Raw genomic sequence first — 23,250 nt, 5'->3', positions numbered from 1 at the left:
AAAAAAAAGATCCCTGACACCTGAGCCTCCTTGTCTATAAGGGGCTGGAAGGAACAGCACCCAACACCCACTGTGCGGGTATCACGGAGACTAACGCAGCCAATGTCCTTCAGGCTCAGGGCACTATGCTTCTGTCACCACCCCAGCCACTCACAGGGAATCCAGTGGTGGCTCAGTGGCGTGGGCACCACAGCTGGTAACAGCAGAGCTACAATGGCCCTGGTCTGTGCGACCCACGTGGCACTCTGGAGCCTCTGCCCAGAATATACTTGGTAAAGACTCAACCACTGCCACTGCATCTCTGGGACAATCCTCGGGAGCAGGCTGACCCCAGGGTCCCCAAGGATATCATAAAATGGGGGGGGGGGAGGAGCCTGCCCTAGCACAGCCATAGCTCAGTCAGGCCATGGCGCAGGAAGCGGTGCCTCCTATCAACTGATGGTGACCTGGGTGGGTAGACAGGCCACTGTCCTGGGGCTGCTGAGGAGGAAAGGGGGCAAACACTGAGAAACCCTGCAGGGAGCAGCCCTCTGAGCTGTCCAGGGTCCTGAGTAAGCACCTCGAGCCCCTCTTGGCAAAGTGTTGCCAAGCACCTCACAGGGGCTGGTGTGTTCCAAACACTCTCCCAGCCTTCACTCCCTCTGGGCATGCTAGCACTTGGCATGAAACACGGTTCCTGGTGAAACCTGGTGTGGCACATAGGCTTGCTCACCAGAAGTACAAAGGCCTGGAAGCTCAGAGCAGCAGAGGACTCTAGCCAACACTAAGAGGTCACTCTGGCTCAGTTCATGCGAAAGGGACGCCCATCCACTGGACCCAGTGGCAGTGTTGACGCTCATGATCTGAAAGGTGGGAGACATTTACATCTACCAAAATCTTAGTTCACAGGTCAGTAGTCACCAAATGACACTGCACGTGCCGGTCCAGCAAACTGCAGAGCAGATGAAGGTGTGAGCATTGCATGAGCTGTGATGGTCACGTGATCACTCAGCAGCTACATTCATCAGGAGAAGGACTTAGGTTGTGGAACTGCAATGTGTGTGGAGGAGCCCAGAAAGGACGGAGTCTAAGCTTAAGAAAAGCCTGGGACGACCCTTCCCAGAGGCTGGACGTCTGTCCTCCTGGACTCCAACAGTCCACAGTCAGATTCCTAATCAGTGTGCTGGGCCTGAGGCTGTCAGCATGGCCAGGTACGGCTCTGCCTGCTCTGATCAGGGGCTCATTGCTGGGATGGGAATTGAGAAGCCACGGGACAAATGACAGCTTTTCAGATGAGTCTGGTTCTTGAACAGGCTGAGCTATTTCCAGAGTGCTCAGAGCTAGGGCCTGATTTAAACCTCTTCCTCTCCCTACTCTCTAGAAATAATTAGGGGGTAAGTGGTTCAAGAGGAAATTGAGTGGCGCTTCTGAAGCAGCTCAAAGCAAACAGCCCCTCAGAGAGGCTGAGGGCGCCTCCTGTTCTCTTCCCAGCTGAGTGTCCCGTGACGGGAGCCTGGCTAAACCCTGGCAGCGCCTTCAAGCCCCTCCCAGACGGCAGCTGGGCCTCCACCATCTGCTGGAGGCTCACAACACCTCCCTGATCTGGGCTGGGCTATGAACCTACAAGAAGAATCCAGCTGCCAGCTGTGGCTCCCTGTCCCCCATTGTGAGCCAAGGGTCCAGTGTGAGGCCATAACCGAGGGCAGTGCAGCCAGAAGCTGACCCAGATGCCCAGAAGAGTCATGTTCAAAATCAGTGTGGCCCTCAGCATGAAGGAAAGCCACCAGGCTGGGCAGAAAGTGCAGAGTGAGGGCCTGGGCTCAGCAGTGAAGCCCGTGCTCTAGGCTGGCCAGCACTGAGGGAGCCTAGCAATGTCCTCAGGAGAGGGTGATGGTCTCTGGCTCCTCAGAGAGCCCAGCACCCTCAGACTCAGGTGTGACAGTAAATGAGCCATGCTCCACACTGCCGTGACTGTGTAAGCCCAGGTCGTGTGCTCCTGTGAAGTCATAACTCCTCCGCATCACACTTCCCTGTCCATTAACTGTGGCAGAAGGGGCCGATGCTGGGTCTGCTCCAGCTTCCCACACTGATGGTTGGTAGAGATGGGAGCTCAGAGGTCATCAAGCTCAGACGGGTCACGGGTGGCATGATGAGGTTAGCGTGTACACATATAAGAAAAGACAGCGGCATTCCCCCATCCCTCACACCGCACGAGGGCACAGGGAAGAGTTGGACATATGAAGCCAGGAAGATAGACCTCACCAGGAACCAGAGGTGCCTGTGTACCCGGCCTGCCGCGGCGCCCTGGACTCACCTGTATCATGTAGAGCTGGGCGATGCGGTACTCCTCCACAGTCATTGGCAGAGGAATCCGGTATTCCTTTATAATCATCTTGGAGTCCACGCCTTCCCGGCGATGGGGAACTGCGCTTGTGTGGGGACTTCTAGGCAAGGTTCCTTAAATAACCATGATAGGATTCACCAAGGACCCCTGAGAGAGAGCGGGGGAGAGGGAGAGAAGGAGAGGAGAGAAGGAGAGAGGGAAAGAAGGAGAGAGGGAGAGAGCACAGTCACATTCTGCGAAGGCTGGCTGGTGCTTACATAGCAGGGAAAAGCTCCGGTCTAGACCCGAGGCTAGAATTCTGGTTCTGAACAGTGTGACCTGCAGCAAATTCCTCACTTCTCTGGCCTTAGCTGTTTCCTTGTTTGCTAAGCAATCGTGAGGGGCTCTCCAATCACCACAGCCTCAGGAAAGTGAAGGGTGGGCAGCCTGCCCCCCACCTTGGAGGAGGGGCACTGTGCTTTTTGCCTTACAATCCCAGCCAGCCACAGCCTCAGTTCCCCTGTGGCGCACGTCCCAGTGGCTGGTCATGAGGAAGAAGGCAGGACAAATGAAACGAACAGAGGCAAGGAATACAATCTCGGCGTGGAGCCTGACTGCTGCGGCAACCAGTCCTGCAACACGTGATGTACGCAGCATGGCCACACACTGGCGCAGGACAAGCTCAAGCTTGGTTCCAGTTCTACCCAACCACACACAGCTCCGTTTCCAATGACAACACTGCGCTAGGTCTTAGGGGTAGAAGAGATTAAATCAGATAATCCAGCAGAGTGCTCAGACCAACTCATTTTTTTTTTCCTCTTTCAAGACAGGGTCCCAACTGGGCATTGGTGGCTCACACCTATAATCCTAGCTACTCAGGAGGCTGAGATCTGAGGATTGCTGTTCAAAGCCAGCCCAGGAAGGAAAGCCTGTGAGACTCTTATCCTCAACTAGCAAAAAGCCAGAAGTGGAGCAGCAGCTCCAGTGGTAGAGTGCTAGCTTTGAGTGAAAAAGCCAAACAGGAATTCAAGACCTTATACCATCTCCCCCCCAAAACCAAACAAACCAGGGTCTATGTAGTGCACACTGTCCTGAAACTCACTATCTTGCTGCCTGTCTCGGGGGTGCTGGGATTATAGGCCTTCATTATCACGCTGGGCACAACTTCTTTTTAAGATGACTAAGACTATACTTGATACTTGAAGGTTAGCACTTAATGCAATCAACTTTAAAAGATAACCATACTTGCTCAGTGCTTGATCCCCCCTCCTCCAGACGCTGCTGCCTGTGTGATCCATGTCCTGATGGCCGAGGCTTTGTGCAAGTACTGCTGGGTCGCCTGCAGCTTCCATGCTATTCCAGGCATCTGAGGCCGGGAGGGCAGAGCTAGGGTGTACTTTAGAAAGCCTGCTATAGGGAGGCTAGGGAGGCCCTGATCTCCACAGGGCAGGTAAACCTCAGCTGGCACTAAAGCATTAGTGGCTCTCCAATAACATCGAGTAGCACATTTACCAGAACTCTCCTGGATGGACGCTTGGGGAGGGGATATGTCACAGAAACATGATAGCCATCACAACCCACGCCTGGCTGCCTGACGTGAGGTACACAGCTCATCTCTGGCTCTGGCTTACGAGGAATTCGCTTCCTCCTGGGCCTGGAGCGGCAGAGGTCTTCCTGAGCGGGCTTCAAAAGGAAGGGCAGAGCCAGACCACGGCCTGGAGCTGGCCAGTTGGGAAAGATTTAGTGAAGATATTTAGGGTTTGGCTCCGGGGACCCGGGAGCTGGCAGGGAGGAGTTGCTTCTGGAGACACCCTGACTAGGAGGAAGGAAGGGAAGGGGGAAGAGATTTTTCAGGATTAGCTCAAGTTTGACCTCAGGGACGGGACTTAGAATGGAAGGCATCCACAGGCAGTTCAGATGCACTCTACTCAGTATGGAAGCTGCCCGAAGCCAGGCCAGCAGACACCTAATTTGGCAGACTCGGGAAGGGTAGTATGAGAAAGAAGGGATCCCTGGGATGCAGTGACTCATGCACACTAGAACCTTCCTGCTGGTCAGGAAGGCCCCTCCTTGGCCCTCTGCTCCCCAGGTTGGGAGCCAGGAGGGTATGGAAGGCAGCCCTATGGCTGCCCCCAATCCCTCTGAGTGTAGGGACGAAGGAGGTGAGAGGCCACCTGCAGGGCAGAGGAGAGAGCAGCCCTAGGCCTGGGCTGCTCTGGATGAGCCCGGATGGTCAGCACTGACCAGCAGTCTCTAGGAAGGAGAGGCCGCATCCTGCCCAGTCCTCCAGCCCTACCCCAAGGCAGCTCCACCTTCACCTCACAGACTCTGGGCGCCCAAACTAAGACTAGCACCAACAACCTTCACCTTATGAAGGCGGAGACGGAGGCTGGGATCCTCTCTTCCAGCTCTCCTGCTTTCCTAGGCAGGGCAGGAAAAAGAAGGTACTGAGTAGAGGACAGAGCCCTTGTCTTTCCATCTGTCAGGGCCGTGGAGCAGGCCCGGCCCTCCCTGCCCTGGATGGTAAAGAGGTGGGCTCAGTGAGCCCCAAAGACCTGCGTACTGCTGTGGTTGCTGGAAGTCTCAGAAGGCTGTAAATCACTGCACTGTGGGGCTGGAGTGACAAGCCAGGGTGACTGCCAAGTCACTGCAGGACTTGCCACCAGACTCCACGGCCTGGCAGCCGCCTACAGGCGCGGCAGGAGTGTGGGACTCTGCGGGGAATTTCACTTGTGATCCTTCACCCCAAGTCAGCACTGGAGAAGGCGGCGCCCTGCCCAAGGACAACCGCACATCAGGGGTGCTGGTTTATGACTCCTCCCCGGCCTGGCTGCCAGCACCTCGACCTTGACTGAGGACAAGGGCAGGAAAAGCCTGTGTGTGAGGACGTGACACTGACTGAAACCCACCTCATGGAGCAGGGCCTTGCTGGAACTAGCTCCATCCAGTCTGCTGGAGACCACCAGCCAGTCTGAACTTCATGCCCGTAGCAAATGCTCACTGGACACCTGCTAGGAGCCAGATGGGAGCTGAGGGTACTGGGAACCGAGGCTGAGTCCTCGGGGGGGTTATGGTACTGTACTGACAAGTCATTAAAGCCTGACAGAAAATACTATTCAGTCTTAAGAAGGAAGTATTGATACATGCAACCACATGGATGAGCCCTGAAGGAACTAAGCTAAGTGAAAAATACTAGTTCAAACCAGGTATGGCAGTGTATACCTGTAATCCCAGCACTGGGGATGCTGAAGCCGGGGAGTTCAAGGCCTGCCTAGAATACACAGTGAGAAACAGCAACACAACAAAAAAGAAAAAAAACAAAAACCCACCAGTCCCCAAAGGTCATGTACGGGTTGATTCCATTGCCCAGGGCATCGGAACAGTCCGGCGCATAGACACGGGAAGCAGGAGGAGGGTGAGGAGCACTTGTTTTGTGGGACAGAGCTTCATTCTGGAGGTAAATGGTGCTAAGGCTGCACAGCAGGGTTTATGTTCTTAATGCCACAGAACCACTCACAAAAAATATACTCAACAAGGTAAATGATAGGTTAGTAGGTTATGTAGAGTTTGCCACAATTGGAAGACAAAAATCTGGGCAGGGCCAGAGCTGCTGGAGATTGCTGGGCAGCCCCTCTCCTGGCTCTTCTCTGCTATCCCTTCCCTCTTCCCCAGCTGCAGGCCGTGGGCTGTGTACAGGGCTGTGTACTGGTGGCACTGGGACACGTCTGCGGGACTGACTGTGGCTCCAAGCCCCAGCCCAGACCCTTTCCTCCACCACTGCACTCCGACTGCCCAGATCCCCTTTCCTCCGCCACCGCACTCTGGCTAGATAGGGCTATTTCTCAGTCAAAGCAAAGATCCAGGGCAGCTCAGGGCTAACAACTGTCCTCAAGGCTCAACTCAAGGGAGAAGGGCTGGATCCAGGGACTACACAGTCCTAGGGACAACAAAAGGTCCAGCCATTATCCCCAGGGAACGCACAACAGGGACACTCACAGTGTTTGAGCAACTTAACTCCAGTCTCTTGCTCTGAGCACTGCGGCCTTTACTACCAAGGCCTCCCTGGGCTGCTAGGAACACAACATGCCTGGACAACTTCCCAGGTGACTGGCTCTACTTTATAGAGCTATTAACTTCCTTTCACTGTCCCATAAAAACTTCCAGCGGAGGATGGGGGCCATCCCTCTCCAGGGAGGGAAGGAGGGAAGAAAGAGCACATAAATGAAGAAACCACTGGTCAGCCCCGGAAAGCTCTAGGGCATCAGAACTAGCTGGGTGGCCTAGTTCAGCAGCTGTGTACCGCTCAACTCCAAGTGGTGCCGTTCTCAGACTGCAGTGCAAATGGTTCTCTCTTGAGTTACACAGTGCAGGGAAGGGGCTCTGTCTGGGACAGTCTTCAACAGTCTCAAAGCTCTAGCTGGAGGATTGCTCAGTTTTCAGGAACTGCTCGCCCATAATCCTCAGGCAGGAGGAGTAAAGGCAAGGGATTGCCATCACTTCTTGAGTCAAGCGTGGGCTGGGCTAGAACTTACGCTAAGCACAGCACCCAAGAGCACTATGAGCCATCTTCAAGAGCTCACTCCCACATGCAGACCCTGGCTTAGTTTTCTGCTCTTTCTTGACCTCTTCATGAGATGAGTGCTAGACTTTCTCTTCCCTATATGGTGGATGGCTTCTTTTCTCTCTAGTTTTGTATTTGGCTTTCACATACGAATCCTTTCTTCAGCCATGACTGGTCTCCTATTACAAAGTTATGTTTGGTTCTTTTTCTTTTCTTTTTTCTTGTCCATCACAGGGCTTGAACTCAGGGCCGGGCTCTGTCCCTGAGCTTTTTCGCTCAAAGCTAGTGCTCTATCACCTTGAACCACAGTACCACTGCTGATTTTCAGGTGGTTAATTGGAGATAAGAGTCTCATGGACTTTCCTGCCCTGGCTGGCTTTGAACTGTGATCCTCAGATTTCAGTCTCCTGAGGATCTAGGATGACAGGCCTGAGCCAGCACCTGGCCTGTTTGGTTCCTTTTCAAATCTGCTTCATCATTCTCTAGGGCTTTTTGTTCCCTGCACTGAGTTTTGGCTTTGCCTTTTGTTGATATAAGTGCACCACGGCTTTAATACTGCAGCATCTGAAGTTATCCCTTGGAGTTTGGAGTTTTTTTTTTTTTTTTTTTAAGTTTTGCAGTGCTGAGATTGACCCCAAAGTCTTGTGTATGTTCAGCAAGCATTCTTCCATTGAGCTACCCCTCAGTCTACAAGTGCTCATTCTCGGTGGAAGTTATTTGTAGACATTCTTGAACCCTTGAGACAAAAGTCTGTTTTTTTTAGAGATAACTTTGTGTTGTCCAATGCCTGGGTTACAGTCTGTGTGAGATGACTAAATTCTAAGCTAGAATTTTCTCTTTCTTTCTTTCGTTAGTTGTAGGGCTTGACGTCAGGGCCTGGGCTGTGGGGCTTGAACTCAGGGCCTGGGTGTGATCACTGAGCTTCCCCACTCAAGGCGAGTGCTCTACCACTTTTGAGATACAGCTCCACTTCTGGTTTGCTGGTGGTTAATTGGAGGTAAGAGTTTCACAGACTTTCCTGCCTGGGCTGACTTCAGATTGGGATCATCAGATCTCAGCCTCCTGAGTAGCTGGGATGACAGCGTGAGCCAATGGCGCCCGGCTACACAGCCTTTGTATAAGGACTGCTGCCTGGGTTTTGGCATCCTTTGTACTTGCGATCTGGCTACCACAGCCTCTGCTGGGAAGGACACCCAGGAAGAAGGGCAGCCAGGTACATCCAACTGCCTCTTCCAGAACGGGGACAAACAATTCTGAAGAGCTTGGCCATAAAAATAAAATTAATAAATTAGATAAAATTTATCTTCTGAACTTTCTTCCTATTCTTGATTATATTTTATATATTGTATTATATTATAACTATATTATAGTCACAGATATATACATATGTATATATGCACACACATATATATAGACACACATTATATATATACACATATAAATATTCGGCTAAATTTAGCATTTTATTTGGGTGGTTTTGTTTTTTAAGACGTGAGACTGATCTGGAGTTTTGTTGAATTACTTGCTATCCTTCTCTGACTTTGTGCTCTATATAGTTTTTGGTTTTTTTTTATTTTGTCGGTCGTGGGGCTTGAACTCTGGGCCTGGGCGTTGTCCCTCAGCTCTTCAACTCAAGGCGACCTTCTCTGACTTTGGTAGCAGGGTTCCTTAGAAGAGGAGCTGTAACTTTTAAAAACTTAAAAAAAATTATATTTTGTGCTGGACTTGAACTCAGGCCTGGGAGCTGTCCCTTAGCTTTTTCACTCAAGGCTGGGGCTCTACCACTTGAGCCACTGCTCCAATTCTGGCTTTTTGGTGGCTAGTTGGAGATAAGTCTCATGGACTTTGCTGATTTGCAGTCCTCAGACCTCAGCCTCCTGAGTAACTAGGATTATAGGCCTGAGTCACCGGTGCCTGGCTTCTCCTTTTATGTTGTCGTTTTGTTGTTCATTTTTTTAAAAATCAGACTTCCAAAGACTAAGACTTTGTTAGTTTTTTTCAAATCACCAGTTTTTAGAAGTAGTGAGTCTTGTGACTTCATTGTTAATTATTTCTCTTTACCTTTTTTTTCCTTTTTTTGTCAATCATGGGGCTTGAACTCTGGGCTTGGGTGCTATTCCTCAACTCTTCGGCTCAAGGTAAGCGCTCTACCGCTTGAGCCATAGCACCACTTCTGGTTTTCTAGTGGTTTATTGGAGGTAAGAATCTCACAGACTTTCCTGCTGGGCTGGCTTTGAACTGTGACCCTTAGAACTCAGCCTCCTGAGTAGCTAGGATTACAGGCGTGAGCCACCAGCACCTGGCTCTCTTTACCATTTTTGAATGCATTCATTTTTCTAGCTTCTTGGATCAAAAAGTAAGTTCAACAACTTTGAGTTTTATTTGCCTCTAAATGACTGAATTCAGGGTGACAAAGTGCCCTTTGTGCTGGCCTGGGTGTGCCGGTCTCACAGCTGTTTACACATGCTACTACTTACTGCCATTCATTTGAAACACTTCACTTGGCCTGTCTGGGGTGCCTTGTGGTTTCCGTTCCGCTACAGGCATTGCTGCTCCCACAGATACGGGCGTTAATAGTTTGTTCCACTGCACTGAGGACTCAGGAGCAGAAGAGGAGACTGTGGCGAGTCCTCAGCTCTTCAATGCTCTCACCCCTGCTTAAACTTCCCTGGGACTTTGTTCTTTTTAAACCTGGGATCAAAGAGAGAGTATGGGTGAGCTCCTCACTGGCAGGGAGGGCCAGGATGTCCTCTTCCGTGGAACCAGCGTGGAGGAGCCTGGGCTCTGGCCTTGCAGAGGCTGGAGCATTCCTGGGGTGACACTCTCAGGTACTTTTTGCACAATGAGAGAGCTCAGTGAGAGTTCTGTTACAACCACACAAACCCTCCCTCGGTGTGGGACATGTCTTTTAATCTTTGGCATGTCACCCATTCGCTAAGCCAACTTTTTCCTCCTGACATACATTTTGCTCTACCACAGGGCAAAAAATGACTCAAAACTCCCGGTCCACTATGTGGCTTTTCTCTGTGTAGTATGTCTTTGGGGTCCTGTGAGATGTGGTAAGATCCTGGTTGGAGTGGAAGGCAGGTGCAAGGCCAACGGAGCTCCCGTGTTCTGGACACACGTCACCATCTATGACCCATGTGTGCTCTGGGGAGGTGCTCTGGGACTACCCTCAGATGAATCTTCCATCAGGAGGCAGCAAACGCCACCAGGCTCAGCAAACTGACTGTGCACACAGCACCACACAGGCTGGGTGCTAAGTAAATACAATACTTGGGACTGAAACAAAAGTGGCTGAGCCGGGGCGCCGGTGGCTCACGCCTGTAATCCTAGCTACTCAGGAGGCTGAGATCTGAGGATCGCGGTTCAAAGCCAGCCCGGGCAGGAAAGACCGTGAGACTCCTATCTCCAATAAACCACCAGAAAACCGGAAGTGGCGCAGTAGCTCAAGTGGTAGAGCGCTCGCCTTGAGCTGAACAGCTGAGGGACAGCGCCCAGGCCCAGAGTTCAAGCCCCATGACCGACAAAAAAAAAAAAAAAGTGGCTGGATGACATCTTGTTGCAGCTCTGTAGGAACAGCAGGCTCCTGTGTACACATGGATCCACTCTGCATGCTGATTTGTAAACTAATCCCACATTAGAAGACTTGGCTGAGAAATGCCTGTTCCTGGACCTCTCTGAGGGCAGCTCGGGCCATGGGATCCTCTGTTCAACTCCCAAACCAGATCCTTTCAGCAGATCCCTGGAGTCTCCATCCTGCCAGGCTGGCTTCAGCCACCCGCCTTGTTCTCTCTAGCAGAAGCACACAGAGAACTGCAGCTCCCCTGTTATGCTAATCTGTTAGGTTAAAGACACACACACACACAGACACACACACACACACACACACACACACACACACGCAAGATGTGAGTGAAAGCAGGAAGGAAAACAGAGAAGGCAGCTAGCGAGAGTGGCACCTTTTTGCTATGTTCACACCCAGCACCTGGCGGGTTCATCTCCCTGGGGTATTTCTGTGGCGCTAACCTCACTCTGGGTCTAGCTCAATGCCTTCCCCTGAGCTGCCCCGATTCTCTGAGGTCCCTGTCCGGAGGTTATACTGGTGGCACTGGGTCACAGCTGTGGATGTGGGGAAAGGGAAAGCAGGCCACTCCTTTGTGTGACCTGGCCTCAGTTTACTGGTCAGGGGAGGACCTAACACCAAATTTAGCCAGCTTCCAGGCAGTACTGGCAGGGAGCAAAGCTGGTATCTCATGGGCATGTCATCTTTTCTACTTAGAGCTGCAGCTCTGGGCTGGATGCTCACACAAAGCCCTTAACTGAGCAGGCAGGTGAGCGCACCAGGCTGGTGCACTTGCAGGCTTCCCTCATGGGCATGGGACAGCTTTTCCACCAGGAATCCCCACCAACTCCAGGAGGTTGAGATTGGATATACTTCCCCTGACAGACCACAGATGGAAAACGGATGAACTGCCTGGCACTCTCCTTCCAACCACGTCCCTCTGGGTTGATAGCATGCACTGAGGGATGTTGGACACTGGTAGCCTTCCCATGCTTCCGCCAGACCAATGGCCACGGTAACTTTGGGGTCTAGATCTCCTGAGTTAAGGGTAACTTGCTGACGAGAACTCATCTGGGTTAATAATGACCCATTCTGAAGCTCTATACCCGTCTGAGCTGAGAACTGCCTAGGAGGCTGTGGAAGAGGTGAGAGAAAGCAGCATCTGCTGGTCCTGAATTATTAACCATGGAGAAGCAGGCAAAGCTTCAGGTGGGCTGAGGTGGGCAGCAAGAGTATCTTTCCCACAGGGACCCTCTGGTGCAGAGTGGAGAGGTGACCTCCCACGGCAGCGGTGTCACTGCTCCTAGATACCACTGTGCATGTCCTGCTCCCAGAGCTTTTCATAGAAAGCCTCCATTCCTTGACCTTTTCCTCTTCTGAACACCTGGAAACCATAATTCCTATTCCTTCCTTCCAGGCATCACTCTCTTGAGCAGAAGGGTAAACTGAGACCAGGTGAGATGAGACAATTCAGCCAGTTGTGTGGCTACCTGGGATGAGGTCAGAATGTGCCCCAAGTCCCCTAGCACCACTCAGGGAGATTTCAGGTCACCGTGGCTGAATCCTAGGCCTGGGTAGCACACCAGCTGGACCCCTCCAGCTTTCCCTTCGCTCTCTCCCTGTTGTCAAGGGCCTTGCCACTTCCCTCTTGGCTTTACACTGTTGGCGGCTCTGAAACCCCGTCCCCAGCACCCAGCATGCGGCATGGGTCCAGCGTGCCACCGGAGCTGACTACTGCCTGTGGCACGTGCCTAGGTTCGCATTTGCTGGTCCTCTGAGGAGAAGGTCCATCTGCACCAACTCTCCAGGGTCCCGCAGGTCTCGGCTCACACTGAATGCTGAGTGCCCAGAACGTACCCAGCCTTCTCTGGTGCTCTGTGCTAATCCCGAAGCTAGGGCTGTGCCTGTGGGCTCATTTCTCTCTCTCTCTCTCTCTCTCTCTCTGTGTGCCAAGCTTGTGGCCAGGAGGGAGGCACAGCTGGGGACAGAGGCCAGCACCCTGGCTGAGGAGAAAGTGAGACACCAGTGGAGGGCGTCACAGAGTGGAGAGGCCCACTCGCTCCAGATCCATGCTCAGAAAGAAGCCCGTGGCTTTTCCAGGGATAGTCTGGGAGAGGAAAGTATATCCGCTATCTTCTGCATCCACCCACCCACCCACCCCTCCCTCGCTGGCTCCCTCCCTCCAGCCCACCCTCCCCTCCAAGAAGCCAGGGAAATCTGGGACTGGAGCCCAGCACTCTCCAGAGGGGCCATTGTTAACTGATTTAAGCTCTTAGCAGCTCTGAGAAATCCAAACCCTTCAGTGGCAGCCCCTGCTGGTGGGCCTGGGGCAGGGGATCAGGTGTGTGACCAGATGAGGCCGATCCCCTGCCCGGCCTCCAGCCAGGCTGGCCATAGCCCAGGCGACTGTCCCTAGGACTGCTCTGCAAGACAGAGGGTGCTCTGAGAGACTTCCAGCCACCCAAGGGATGGGAATGGGCAACTATAGCTACCCCAAGGCTATCTGTGTGCCAGGACCGCACCTTTTTCTTCTGTATGACGTTATCTCTGGTAGCAGCAGCTGAGACAGGGAGCCCAGGGAAGCAGCAAGACTGGCATGAGGAGGCCTAGGGTGGTCACAGGAGGATGAGTCTCAAAGACACAGACAGTGTCCTGGACCCTGGCAGTGGGGAAGCTGGGCACATCTGGGCCTGCCACACTTCCCAAAACCAAGAGAGTACTTGCAGGCAGTTGGGGAGATAGCTGCCAGCAGAATCCCAGAGAATAGCCACTAGACAGGGTCTGGACACTTAGATCCTCTTGCTGTGTGTCTGTGACTTCGAAGAGTGTGGGGAGAAGACTCTAGTGCTAAAGCTGCTACATGAGCTACACTGCTAGGAACAGTCGGGTGGGAAGTGTGAGGGGTCTCCTTTCTAAAAATGTGACTCACAAGCAAGAACCAGGGGGGTATAGTGGTTCCCCAGGGAATCCTTGAAGCAGTCCCAGTTGGCTCCCCTGCCCCAGGGGAAGCTGGCCTGGCCGTGTCTCTCTCCGCTCACCGCCTTCCCCCAGGCACTTGCCCCCTCTCTCAATCTCAATGTGCTCTGGCTGCAAATGCAGGGAGACAGGTCGCCCTGCCCCCATTTCCTCAGAGCTGGCAAGACGGAAGTGTGTGAGCCCCAGCTGGCCCTTCTCTCCTCTGAAGACTCAGAACTGGTTTACTCATCTGTAAAGGGAGCAGTAATTTGGCCAGTAAGAGGTTCGACATAAGTGGGAACATCCTATACCAGGCCTGGCAATCGTGTGTTCAGTTAGCAAAAACGCAGAGTACTTAGCCCAGGGAGCCACCTGTGTGCAGAAATTTCAGCGTGGCAGACAGGTAATATTGCACATTTCAGCAGCATCCAAGAATCAAATACATCGAAAGTTCTGCAGTGAAGATATGAGTATAGAATACATAAAGGCTATAAATAGCTTTACTTGGACTATAAATAACCTCACCTCAGTTGAAGCAGGACTTTGCTGCCAAATGAGCTCTGACAGAGCTTGGTTTTCAGAGCGTGCTGGATTTTGGAGTTGAGAGTAAGGAATTGTGGGTGTGCATGTCAATGTTCTCACCACATGTCGGTTCTGGTTCATCCCACAACCCACGCGGTTCAGATCCGGGTTATGTGTGTCTCACTCTTAAGACTTGCCAGGCCCTCTGACCTTGAGGGATACAGTCCAAGGACATTGGCCACATACAAAACCAAATGCACAAATGGCAATGCATATAAATATATTCATGACAGCAGGTACAGAAGTAAACAGGGACAGGGTACCCAGGCCAGGGATGGAACCTGGGCAGCACCCAGTTGCCTGCACCCAGACCCCTGCTCCGGCTGATTTCTGCCTTTCCACACTGGCAAGAGCTAGCGTTGGGACCAGTGCTGGGGCTCCTATGGCTCTGTGGGAGAGAGCTCATCCATGTGCACACACACAGCAGGGGTGAGGGAGCCACACCGGTGGGGGCTGCTTCCCAGCGGGGACTGACCTCATGGAGCTGTACTTCACCACCAGCGAAGCCTGCACACACATGACAGGCTTCAACAGGGGTTTGTATAGTTGGTATCTGAGAAGTACCTACTGATCATTCTGGAAAGCTATGTCATTGTATATTATTTTTCAGGAATCAGGGGCCCAAATGGGTGGCCCCTTCATTCCAGAAAGGCTCTCCCATGTCCTGGGGGCTCTCTGCCAAAGTCGGGCTCTTCATGCGCTTCTGTCCTACACCACAGTTTTCCCGTCTGAATGCCAGTAGAAGCTCCTGAGGCTCCTCTGAGAGGCCAGGCTCAAGATCTGCAGCAAAGAACCTGGAGCATGGCAGCCTTCTCCCCGGGAAGGGCATGAAGTCAGTGACAGAACACAGGTGATGAGCCAGCATGGGGGCTCTGGTCACAGCCCTACCCCACATTTAGTCTTAAGAAAGTTATGTCGATTGTATGAGCCTCAGTTCTATGTTTATAAAAGTAGACATGATATCACGGATATCGCGTAGGGCAGGATTGGGGGAAATAAGAGACAGTGAAAGTAAAGCATGGGGCACACAACACCCAGGAAATGACAACGGTGCCATGATGGTGACAGTACCGGGGACAGCCCTGTCTACACACAGTTCCCTGGACCTGGACTCTCACACTCAGATGGTCAAGATTAGAAGAAACTGGTGGGAATGTAAACTAGTACAACCACGACGAGAATCCAGGAAAAAAAAAAAAAAAAAAAAACTAACCTAAAAAGAGAGCCAGGAGCCGGTGGCTCACACCTGTCATCCTAGCTACTCAGGAGGCTGAGATCTGAGGATCGCTGTTCAAAACCAGCCTGGGCAGAACATTTGTGAACTCTTATCTCCAATTAACCATCAAAAACCGGAAGTGGTGCTAAGGCTCAACTGGTATGGTGCTCACCTTGAGCTGAAGAGCTCAAGGACAGCACCCAGGCCCACAGTTCAAGACCCACAACTGACAAAATAAATAAAATAGACCTCCCTTGTGAACTCCTGACCACTACTGGGCATATATCAGAAGAAGAATAACTTAATAAACCTGCATACCTATGGTGACTACAGCACTGTTCATAATAGTCCAACAATGGAACCAGCCCAACAACAGATAAACAGACAAAGATGATGTGATTTGGTGTGGTGTGGTGAGTTTGTGTGAGTGTGTATGTGTGTGTGCTATGAAATATCACACAATCATAAAGAAAAACAAAATAAGGTCAGTGGCAGGAAAATAGATGCAATTAAAGAACACCATACTGAGCAAGAAGGTCAAGTTCAAAAAACAAAATACACTGTCATTCATACGTGGAAGCTAGATCTAAAAGATATATATATTCATGGACATGTACATTCACAAACATTTGTGTATTTGTGTGTGCTTATATTGTATATATGTATATACATATCCATATCCACTTACATATCTATATCCATATCCATATCCACACATATGGAAAATGGGTAAACACAGAACAGAATCTAAGGTACTACTTAGGAGGAAAAAGGGAAGGGGAAAGAAAAAAGATAAAGGGTGAATAGTTTAGAATTATATTGCAACTATATATGAAAACAACGCAAAGAACCTTAATGAAAGCTGTTAACAGGATGGGGTGGAGGAAAAAAAGCAGCTCTGTTGGGGGCGGTGGGTACTAGCAGGAAGAGGCTGTGCTAACAAAGAGGAATACTGCTGAAGTGCACTGTATGCTCACATGAAAATAGAACAATGAAACCTCTTGAAATTGAGGAAGGGGGAAGAGGGGTGCAGATTGATGCGAATATATTCTAAATGTGTGGAAATGTTACAGTGACTCCTCTCCTGTATAACTAATGTAAGCTAAGGACAAATTAGAAGGCAGTGCTCAGGTACATTACTATCTTATCTCTGCCTCATCACCAATCTTCTCCCAGTACCGCCTCACTGGCCTCACAACCACCGTGCCCGCCACCGCAAGCAGATGGGGTAGAGCCCTCTTCCCACTGCACAGTAGAAAACAGTGATGGAAGCCCGGAGCCAGTGGCTCACACCTGTAATCCTAGCTATTCAGGAGGCTGAGATCCGAGGATGGCGGTTCAAAGCCAGCCCAGGCAAGGAAGTCTGTGAGACTCTTATCTCCGATAAACCAGCAGAAAACGGGAAGTGACACTATTGCTCAAGTGGTAGAGCACTTGCCTTGAGCTGAAGAGTGCAAGGACAGTGCCCAGGCCCAGAGTTCAAGCCACAAGATTGACAAAAAAGAAAGAAAGAAAGAAAGAAAGAAAGAAAGAAAGAAAGAAAGAAAGAAAGAAAGAAAGAAAGAAAGAAAGAAAGAAAGAAAGGAAGGAAGGAAGGAAGGAAGGGAGGAAGGGAGGGAGAAAGGAAGGAAGGGAGAAAGGAAGGAAGGGAGAAAGAAGGAAAGAAAGAGAGAAAGAAAGAGACAGAGAGAGAAAGAAAGAGGAAAGAAAGGAAGGAAGGAAGGAAGGAAGAAAGCAAGAAAGCAAGAAAGCGAGAAAGAGGGCTGGGAAGGTGGCTCAGTGGTAGAGTGCTTGCCTTACATGCATGAGGCCCTGGGTTCGATTCCTCAGCACCACATATGCAAAAAGAAAAAAGCCGGAAGTGGCACTGTGGCTCAAGTGGTAGAGCGCTAGCCTTGAGCTGAAGAGCTGAAGGACAGCACCCAGGCCCAGAGTTCAGGCCCCACAACTGGACCTAAAAAGAAAGGAAGGAAGGAAGGAAGGAAGGAAGGAAGGAAGGAAGGAAGGAAGGAAGGAAGGAAGGAAGGAAGGAAGGAAGGAAGGAAGGAAGGAAGGAAGGAAGGAAGGAAGGAAGGAAGGAAGGAAGGAAAAGAAAGAAGAAAGAAAAGAAAAGAAAGAAGAAAGGAAGGAAAAGAGTGATGGGAGCCTGGTCAAGGTCACTGAGCAGCTCAGTAGGAGAGGCTAAGAATACAGGATGATCCTGGGTCCCAACCAGCAACCTGAAGCCAGCGGCCACCGTACCCTTTGGCCACCCTGGGCAAGGTGCGTGGAGAGCATCCAGTGGCTGGCCTGGGGGAGGCGTGGGGCAGGGAGAACTAGGGGACAGCAAGAAGAGGGGGTGGCCAGGGTGCAGGGAACTGAGTCATCTTCTATCTGGTCTAAGCCCATCACACACAGTCTGGCTCCTCTATCTTTGGCGGGAAGCCGGGGGCTATTCTGGGAAGCTCTGCGCACAGCCTGCCACTTCCCTGCCAGGCTGACTGGGTCAAAAAACAAAAGCAACCCAGCAACAGCCCTGTGTCAACAGGGTGGGAGGTGAGGAGGTGCTGAACAGCCCCAAACAGAACAGCAGAAACGGGGGAAAATGGGGGAGGTGAGCACAATCGCCCCCACCCTTACAAAAAAAAAAAGTATGGTGGGGAAAACAGCGAACAAAACTAAGTTGGAGACAACAAGATAGAGAAGGAAAGACTACGTTCAAAGTCAGGCTTTGCTTTGAACAAGTCACGAACTGCTTGGGCCTCAGTTGACTCATCTGTAGGAATAGCCCCACTCTGTGAGCTGGGCCAATTGACCTTGCTAGGAGGCTACAGGGGCACTGGGAACGTGACTGTGGGGTAACAAGTACCTGCTGTCCACCCGGGTCAACAAGGACGTCGGAGACTTCCTGTAGTTCCACGCAGGAAGGGCTTCACAAAACATCAGGATGTCTGTCCTTAACTGATGGGGACATGAGCTCTTCGAAGATCTACAGCAGACTCAACAGAGCTGGGTCTGATCCCACCCAGTCCAGCCCAGAATATGGAGCGGAGACCAACCAGACCCTCATGCTGAGAGGCATTCAGTATGCCTGGTCCCAGACGGCTCTGACACACACAGGTGCAGGCTTCAAGGCTGTTCAACAGCGACTCCCAGGTGACCTGACCAATGAAGCCAGAGCCCAGGAGACAGAGCTGAGGCTGAGGATGTGCCTAGCCAACCCTGGAAGAGGCAGCTCTTGTTCTGAGACAGAGAGGAGGGTCTGATGAGGCACAGAGAAGACACAGCTGTAACCAGAACACTTCGGGACAACATAGGGAGGGCCCACAAGAAGGACCTGCCTGCCACCGCCCTGGAGACAGGACTATTATGGGCACAAACTAACAAGCAGGCCAGGCCAAAAACTTAGGCCAGGCACGGGGAGGGGCTTGGGGTCTAAGGCTGGCTATGCCACCAATCATCTTGGGGTCTGAGAGGAACAGACACAAATCCCTCCACTGCGCAGTCTGCTGACAGATCCACCCCGCCCCGGACAGGGCTCTCACCACCTACTAGGCACTGTTTAAAGCCTCATGCCCTGCAGTTTGCCTCTGAGACTCAACTCAGGATTGGCTGGCTCTTCAGAGCTACCTTCTGTGCAGCCTTTCTTCTCTTAGGACACCTTGTTGCTGGTGGTGAGGGCGCCCTCTTCAGGAAGGCTGCCCACCTAGCCACCTCCCTGGCAATTTGTCCTAGATGGTGATAGGTCTGAGGCAGCAAAAGAGCTCCAGATCTATTTCCACGACCACCTGCCAGGCCATTGGTCCCTGTCCAGCACAGCAGGTGCCCTCTGCCCCAAATCATAGCTACCCTCAGAAGGTGCACTTACTTGGAAATGGGGTCTTTGTTAAGGATCTTGAGATGAAATCACATTGGATTTAGAGGCGGATCAAAACCAATCACTAATGTCCTTTGAAGAGGAGGATGCAGAAGCACAGAGGATGAGGCCCTGTGAGGATGGAGGCAGAGGTGAATGGAGCCTCAGCCAAGGATGTCCTGCTGCCACCAGGAGCTGGAGAGCAGGGAGGATCCTCTCTAAGGCCATCAGAGAAGAACGGCCCTGCGGATGTCACCCTTCTGGCTCTCAGAACAGTGAGAGAATAGACGTTGGCTGTTTAAGCCACAGGCTTGTGGCACTTTGTCATGACAGCCCCAGGACACAGTTTATACTCCAGGCTGACCACATGCATGTCATCCATGGTCCACTGTCCTGGGCACCCTGTCAGAGATGAGCTGGTGGCCTGGCGGGGAGGGCGACCCCAGCACTCACACAGGACTGAGCTAGCCTGTTGCTAGGCAGTTACCAGGGCTGCAAGCCCATTAGCGCAGAGCACTTGAGAGCCAGTGTGAGAAGCCTGCCTATATCTGGCTATTAAGACACTCAAAGAGAATTGGCCACTCAGCCTGTAGCATACTGACTCCCTGCCACCCAGCCTCTCTGAGCTCCTCTCTGCCCCACCTGGACAGCCCTTTTTAAGACCTCCAGGTCAGGTGAGCCCCGCCCTGTCAGAAATCCTAGGGCTCACCAGTCCTATGCAGGAGGCCTTCAGTACTAACCTGGGGAAAACACGTTCAGCAGGCCAGCCCTCGGCTCCGTTCCCTCCCTGCCTCCAATATGGGAGCAGACTCGGAGCTCCACCCACTTCCTCCCCACATGGAGCCCAGGATGAAAGGTGGTCCTGCCCCAGCGCGGCTTCCACCATGGGAATCCTGGAGTAGCCCCTGAATGCCAGCGGGCTTCAGAGAGCTCACATCAAGCAGCGGGCATGAGGCCCTGGAAGCTAGCATCTCATGGGCTTTCGCTTCCAGCTACAGAGGAGGGGCTAGAGCTAGACCACATCCACGGGACCCAGGTCTGCACCCAGGCCTTGTCATCAGGGCCTCTGGCAGGGCGACAGTGATGGCTGGCTGTCCCCCTGGAGAGAAATGCCTCTTGGAGCACAAGGCAGGTTAGCTAGAGGACAGTCTTGTGCCAAGGCTGGGAGCAGGCACATTAGTTCCTGCAGCTGGCTCTTGCAAGGATTCTCAGGACTGCTGAACCTGTAAGAGTTAACTGAACGGCTTCCTCAGGCTGGGCAGGAAGGCTCAGCTCAGGCCTCTGTCAAGGAGGAGCTGGGGGATAGGGGTGGGAGTTGTTAAGCCTGAACCTTTGGTGTTAGCTCAGGGGCTGGACCAGTTCTTCAGCCCAGGCTAGCTGGGGAGGACCCTGTGGCAGTGAGTTCCTTAGTGCATCTGCCCAACTACACAGCAGGGATGTTGCCACCTGTACGGCAGCTGGCTTGGGCAAGTCCCCTGGCCGTCTGTCAGTTTTCCCTTGCTATCACGTTTGACCTGAGACCCTACCTGGGTTCAGCTGACCAGAGGGCAGACTATACTGGGATGCAGGGTGGGGGGGGAGGGCAGAGGACTGTGGTGACAGAGAAGGGACAGCCCCCCTCCCCAAGCTGAGGCTGCTTTCTGGGCCCAAGGCACTGTGACCATGCAAACGCCAGCAGTAGGGCACAGGACTCCCTCCTGGCACCTGCAATGGGGGACAGCGAGAAGAAGACCTGACCGTTGATGAGCACTTTCTTCCTCTAGCACCCAAGCCTGGTCTAGAAGGCACTGCAGCCAAGGGGTAGTGGGTGCAGACAGCTCAGCGGCCTGGCCTGCCCCAGCCTAGTCCTATGATGGACCTTGGTACCGTGCAGCCATGGGAGGCAAGCCTGTGAACCACCACCTGTCCTTCGCTCTTTCTCTGAGCACAGTGAGGAGCAAGGGATTGTGGGGACAGACGCCTCTGCACCGTGCAACAGGATCCAGTAGGTTCCAGAGGTCATACAGCCGGACTCAAACCTGGGTCTACGCGGCTGATATATTTTGTAGTTCCTACCACTCAAGAACTCCCTGCCTCCAGCACCCTGTTCCCTATCCTCTCCAGCCCAGGAACCCAGTCTTGGAAAGAAGTTCAGCCATGCGATTAGCAGGGACCCAGCAGGCAAATGAAATCAGGTGGCAAGAGTGTGTTAAAATTAACTGCTCCCCACTCCCTGTCTGCACAGCCTTAACAAAGCCGGCTCACAGCCACAGGCTGCGCTCATGCTGTGCCCACGCCTGCAAAGCTGTGAAGTGCTTTACAAGGGCACGGGGTGCCAGGCAGAGTAAGGGCGCCAGCATGGAACAAAGCATGCTGCGTATGTCAACCCTTTTGTCCTTCCCAGGCTCTTGAGGGCGTCCGTCACTAACCCTGTGGTGTGAACAGCTCAGAGAGGCCGCGGGAATCTCCAGGACCTTGCTGCCAACTTTGATGGAAGAGTCGGGACTGGAATGAGCTCTTTTTTTTTTTTTTTAAGTGTGAATCCTGAGACTTGAACTCAGGAACTGGGCGCAGGCCTGAGCTTTTTTGCTCAAGGCTAGTACTCTACCAGGTGAGCCACAGCTCCATTTTCAGCTTCTTTTTTTTTTTCTTTCTGCTTTATTGGACATAAAAGTCTCACAAACTTTCCTGCCCAGGCTGGCTTTGAACCACGATCCTCAGATCTCAGTCTCCTGAGGAGCTAGGCTTACAGGAATGAGCCACTGGCATTTGGCTGGGACAAGGTCTTTTGACTTGCTTTCTCCCTTCCCTTCAGCTCTGATTTGGGAGAGGTACTGGGGATTTGGTGAAGAAAGTTCCTCTTGCTGTGGCAATGAGGTGGGGAAAGGGAGGCACAAAGCAGGTGGCTGCTATAAAGGCGAAGAGTGAGTCAAGGCCAGGAAGTGTCCCATTCCTCCCCTCTCCCGAGACACCCCCCAGCCATTCCTCCCCTCTCCCAAGACACCTCCCAGCTATTGCTTCCCTCTCTCAAGACACCCCCCAGCCGGGTGCTGGTGGCTCACACCTGTAATCCTAGCTACTCAGGAGGCTGAGATCTGAGGATCGCGGTTCAAAGCCAGCCCGGGCAGGAGAGACCGTGAGACTCCTATCTCCAATAAACCACCAGAAAACCAGAAGTGGCGCAGTAGCTCAAGTGGTAGAGCGCTCGCCTTGAGCTGAAGAGCTGAGGGACAGAGCCCAGGCCCAGAGTTCAAGCCCCACGACCTACAAAAAAAAAAAAAAAGACACCCCCCCCAGCCATTGCTTCCCTCTCCCAAGACACCACCCCAGCCTTTGCAGGGAACAGCACATTCAGGCCCCCGTGGAGCAATGGAAGGACCCCACATTCTTAGATCGTGGATCTGGAATTCGCTTTCATCAGGTATCAAGGTTCTGAGGTTGGAACTGACATGAAAGGGGTTCACGAGAACTAAGTGGCTGCCGAGAACTTCTCCCAATAAGGAAGCCTACCACTGCACGCTGGACTCCAAAGAAACCAGAGCCCAGTTCTAGGAGCCAGAATAAGCCCCAACTTGCTCCTATCCGGCACCCCACCAGGTGGGGACCCTATGGAATACCGCCAACTCTGAATCCCAAGCACAGCCCTTGGAGGTTCCCGTGCTTAGAGAAAGCCCTCCCTTGAGAATCTGGCTAATGCAGTGCCCACCTCCACAGAAACAGCCCCGCCCCGTCTGCACCTCAAGCTCTATGAGGATGGAGCTTTGGCTTTATTCATTTGGCTTCTGGTGGGGTCATTAAATGATGAACCCTCTTTTGTCACACAGTATTCTGTCTACATTTGAGGAAAAGCTCTTAAATGCCTAAGGCTTTTAAAGAACAATGTTTTATTTTCACATCATCTCTAACTTGCAGAAAACTTGCAAAATTAACATAAGGACTTTCCTATACTCTACTAATTGCTAATTGTTTACCTTGTGTCTCTCTCTGTGTGCATTTCTGTGGGCATATCACCTGTCCTGGACCATTAGAGAGGAAATTACCAGAATGCTCTGTCCACAATAGCTCCACCTCCTCTGTCGATACACTTGGTCCATTTCTAAACGCTTCACACCTGGGGCATAGGTCTCTTGACCTGGAGTGCTCTTCCCACTCTACAAAGCCAGTGATGCCCACAGCCTAGACTGTCTTCCTAATGATGGGACAAGATGCTAGCATTTGAACTTAGAGCCTCCTACTTGCTTGATATGCTTGTTTG

General features: G+C 52.1%; 1 protein-coding gene across 8 annotated transcripts in view; it reads right to left on the bottom strand.

Annotated features, from left to right (window-relative positions):
• The window catches only part of Pitpnm2 (phosphatidylinositol transfer protein membrane associated 2), a 114,406-nt gene that overhangs the window by 27,475 nt on the left and 63,681 nt on the right, over positions 1-23,250 (bottom strand). For all 8 annotated transcript variants that reach the window (XM_042669064.1, XM_042669068.1, XM_042669070.1 and 5 more), the window contains exon 3: positions 2,294-2,470. In XM_042669064.1, the coding sequence (XP_042524998.1) occupies positions 2,294-2,371 (78 nt within the window). In that variant the 5' untranslated portion in view covers positions 2,372-2,470. The remainder of the gene's footprint in view (positions 1-2,293; positions 2,471-23,250) is intronic.

Source organism: Dipodomys spectabilis, unplaced genomic scaffold (assembly GCF_019054845.1).
Source record: "Dipodomys spectabilis isolate Male_0828 unplaced genomic scaffold, ASM1905484v1 ptg000480l, whole genome shotgun sequence".
Lineage (NCBI taxonomy): Eukaryota > Metazoa > Chordata > Mammalia > Rodentia > Heteromyidae > Dipodomys > Dipodomys spectabilis.
The sequence above is the reverse complement of the archived record's forward strand: the minus strand, read 5'-3'. Positions and strand labels throughout refer to the sequence as shown.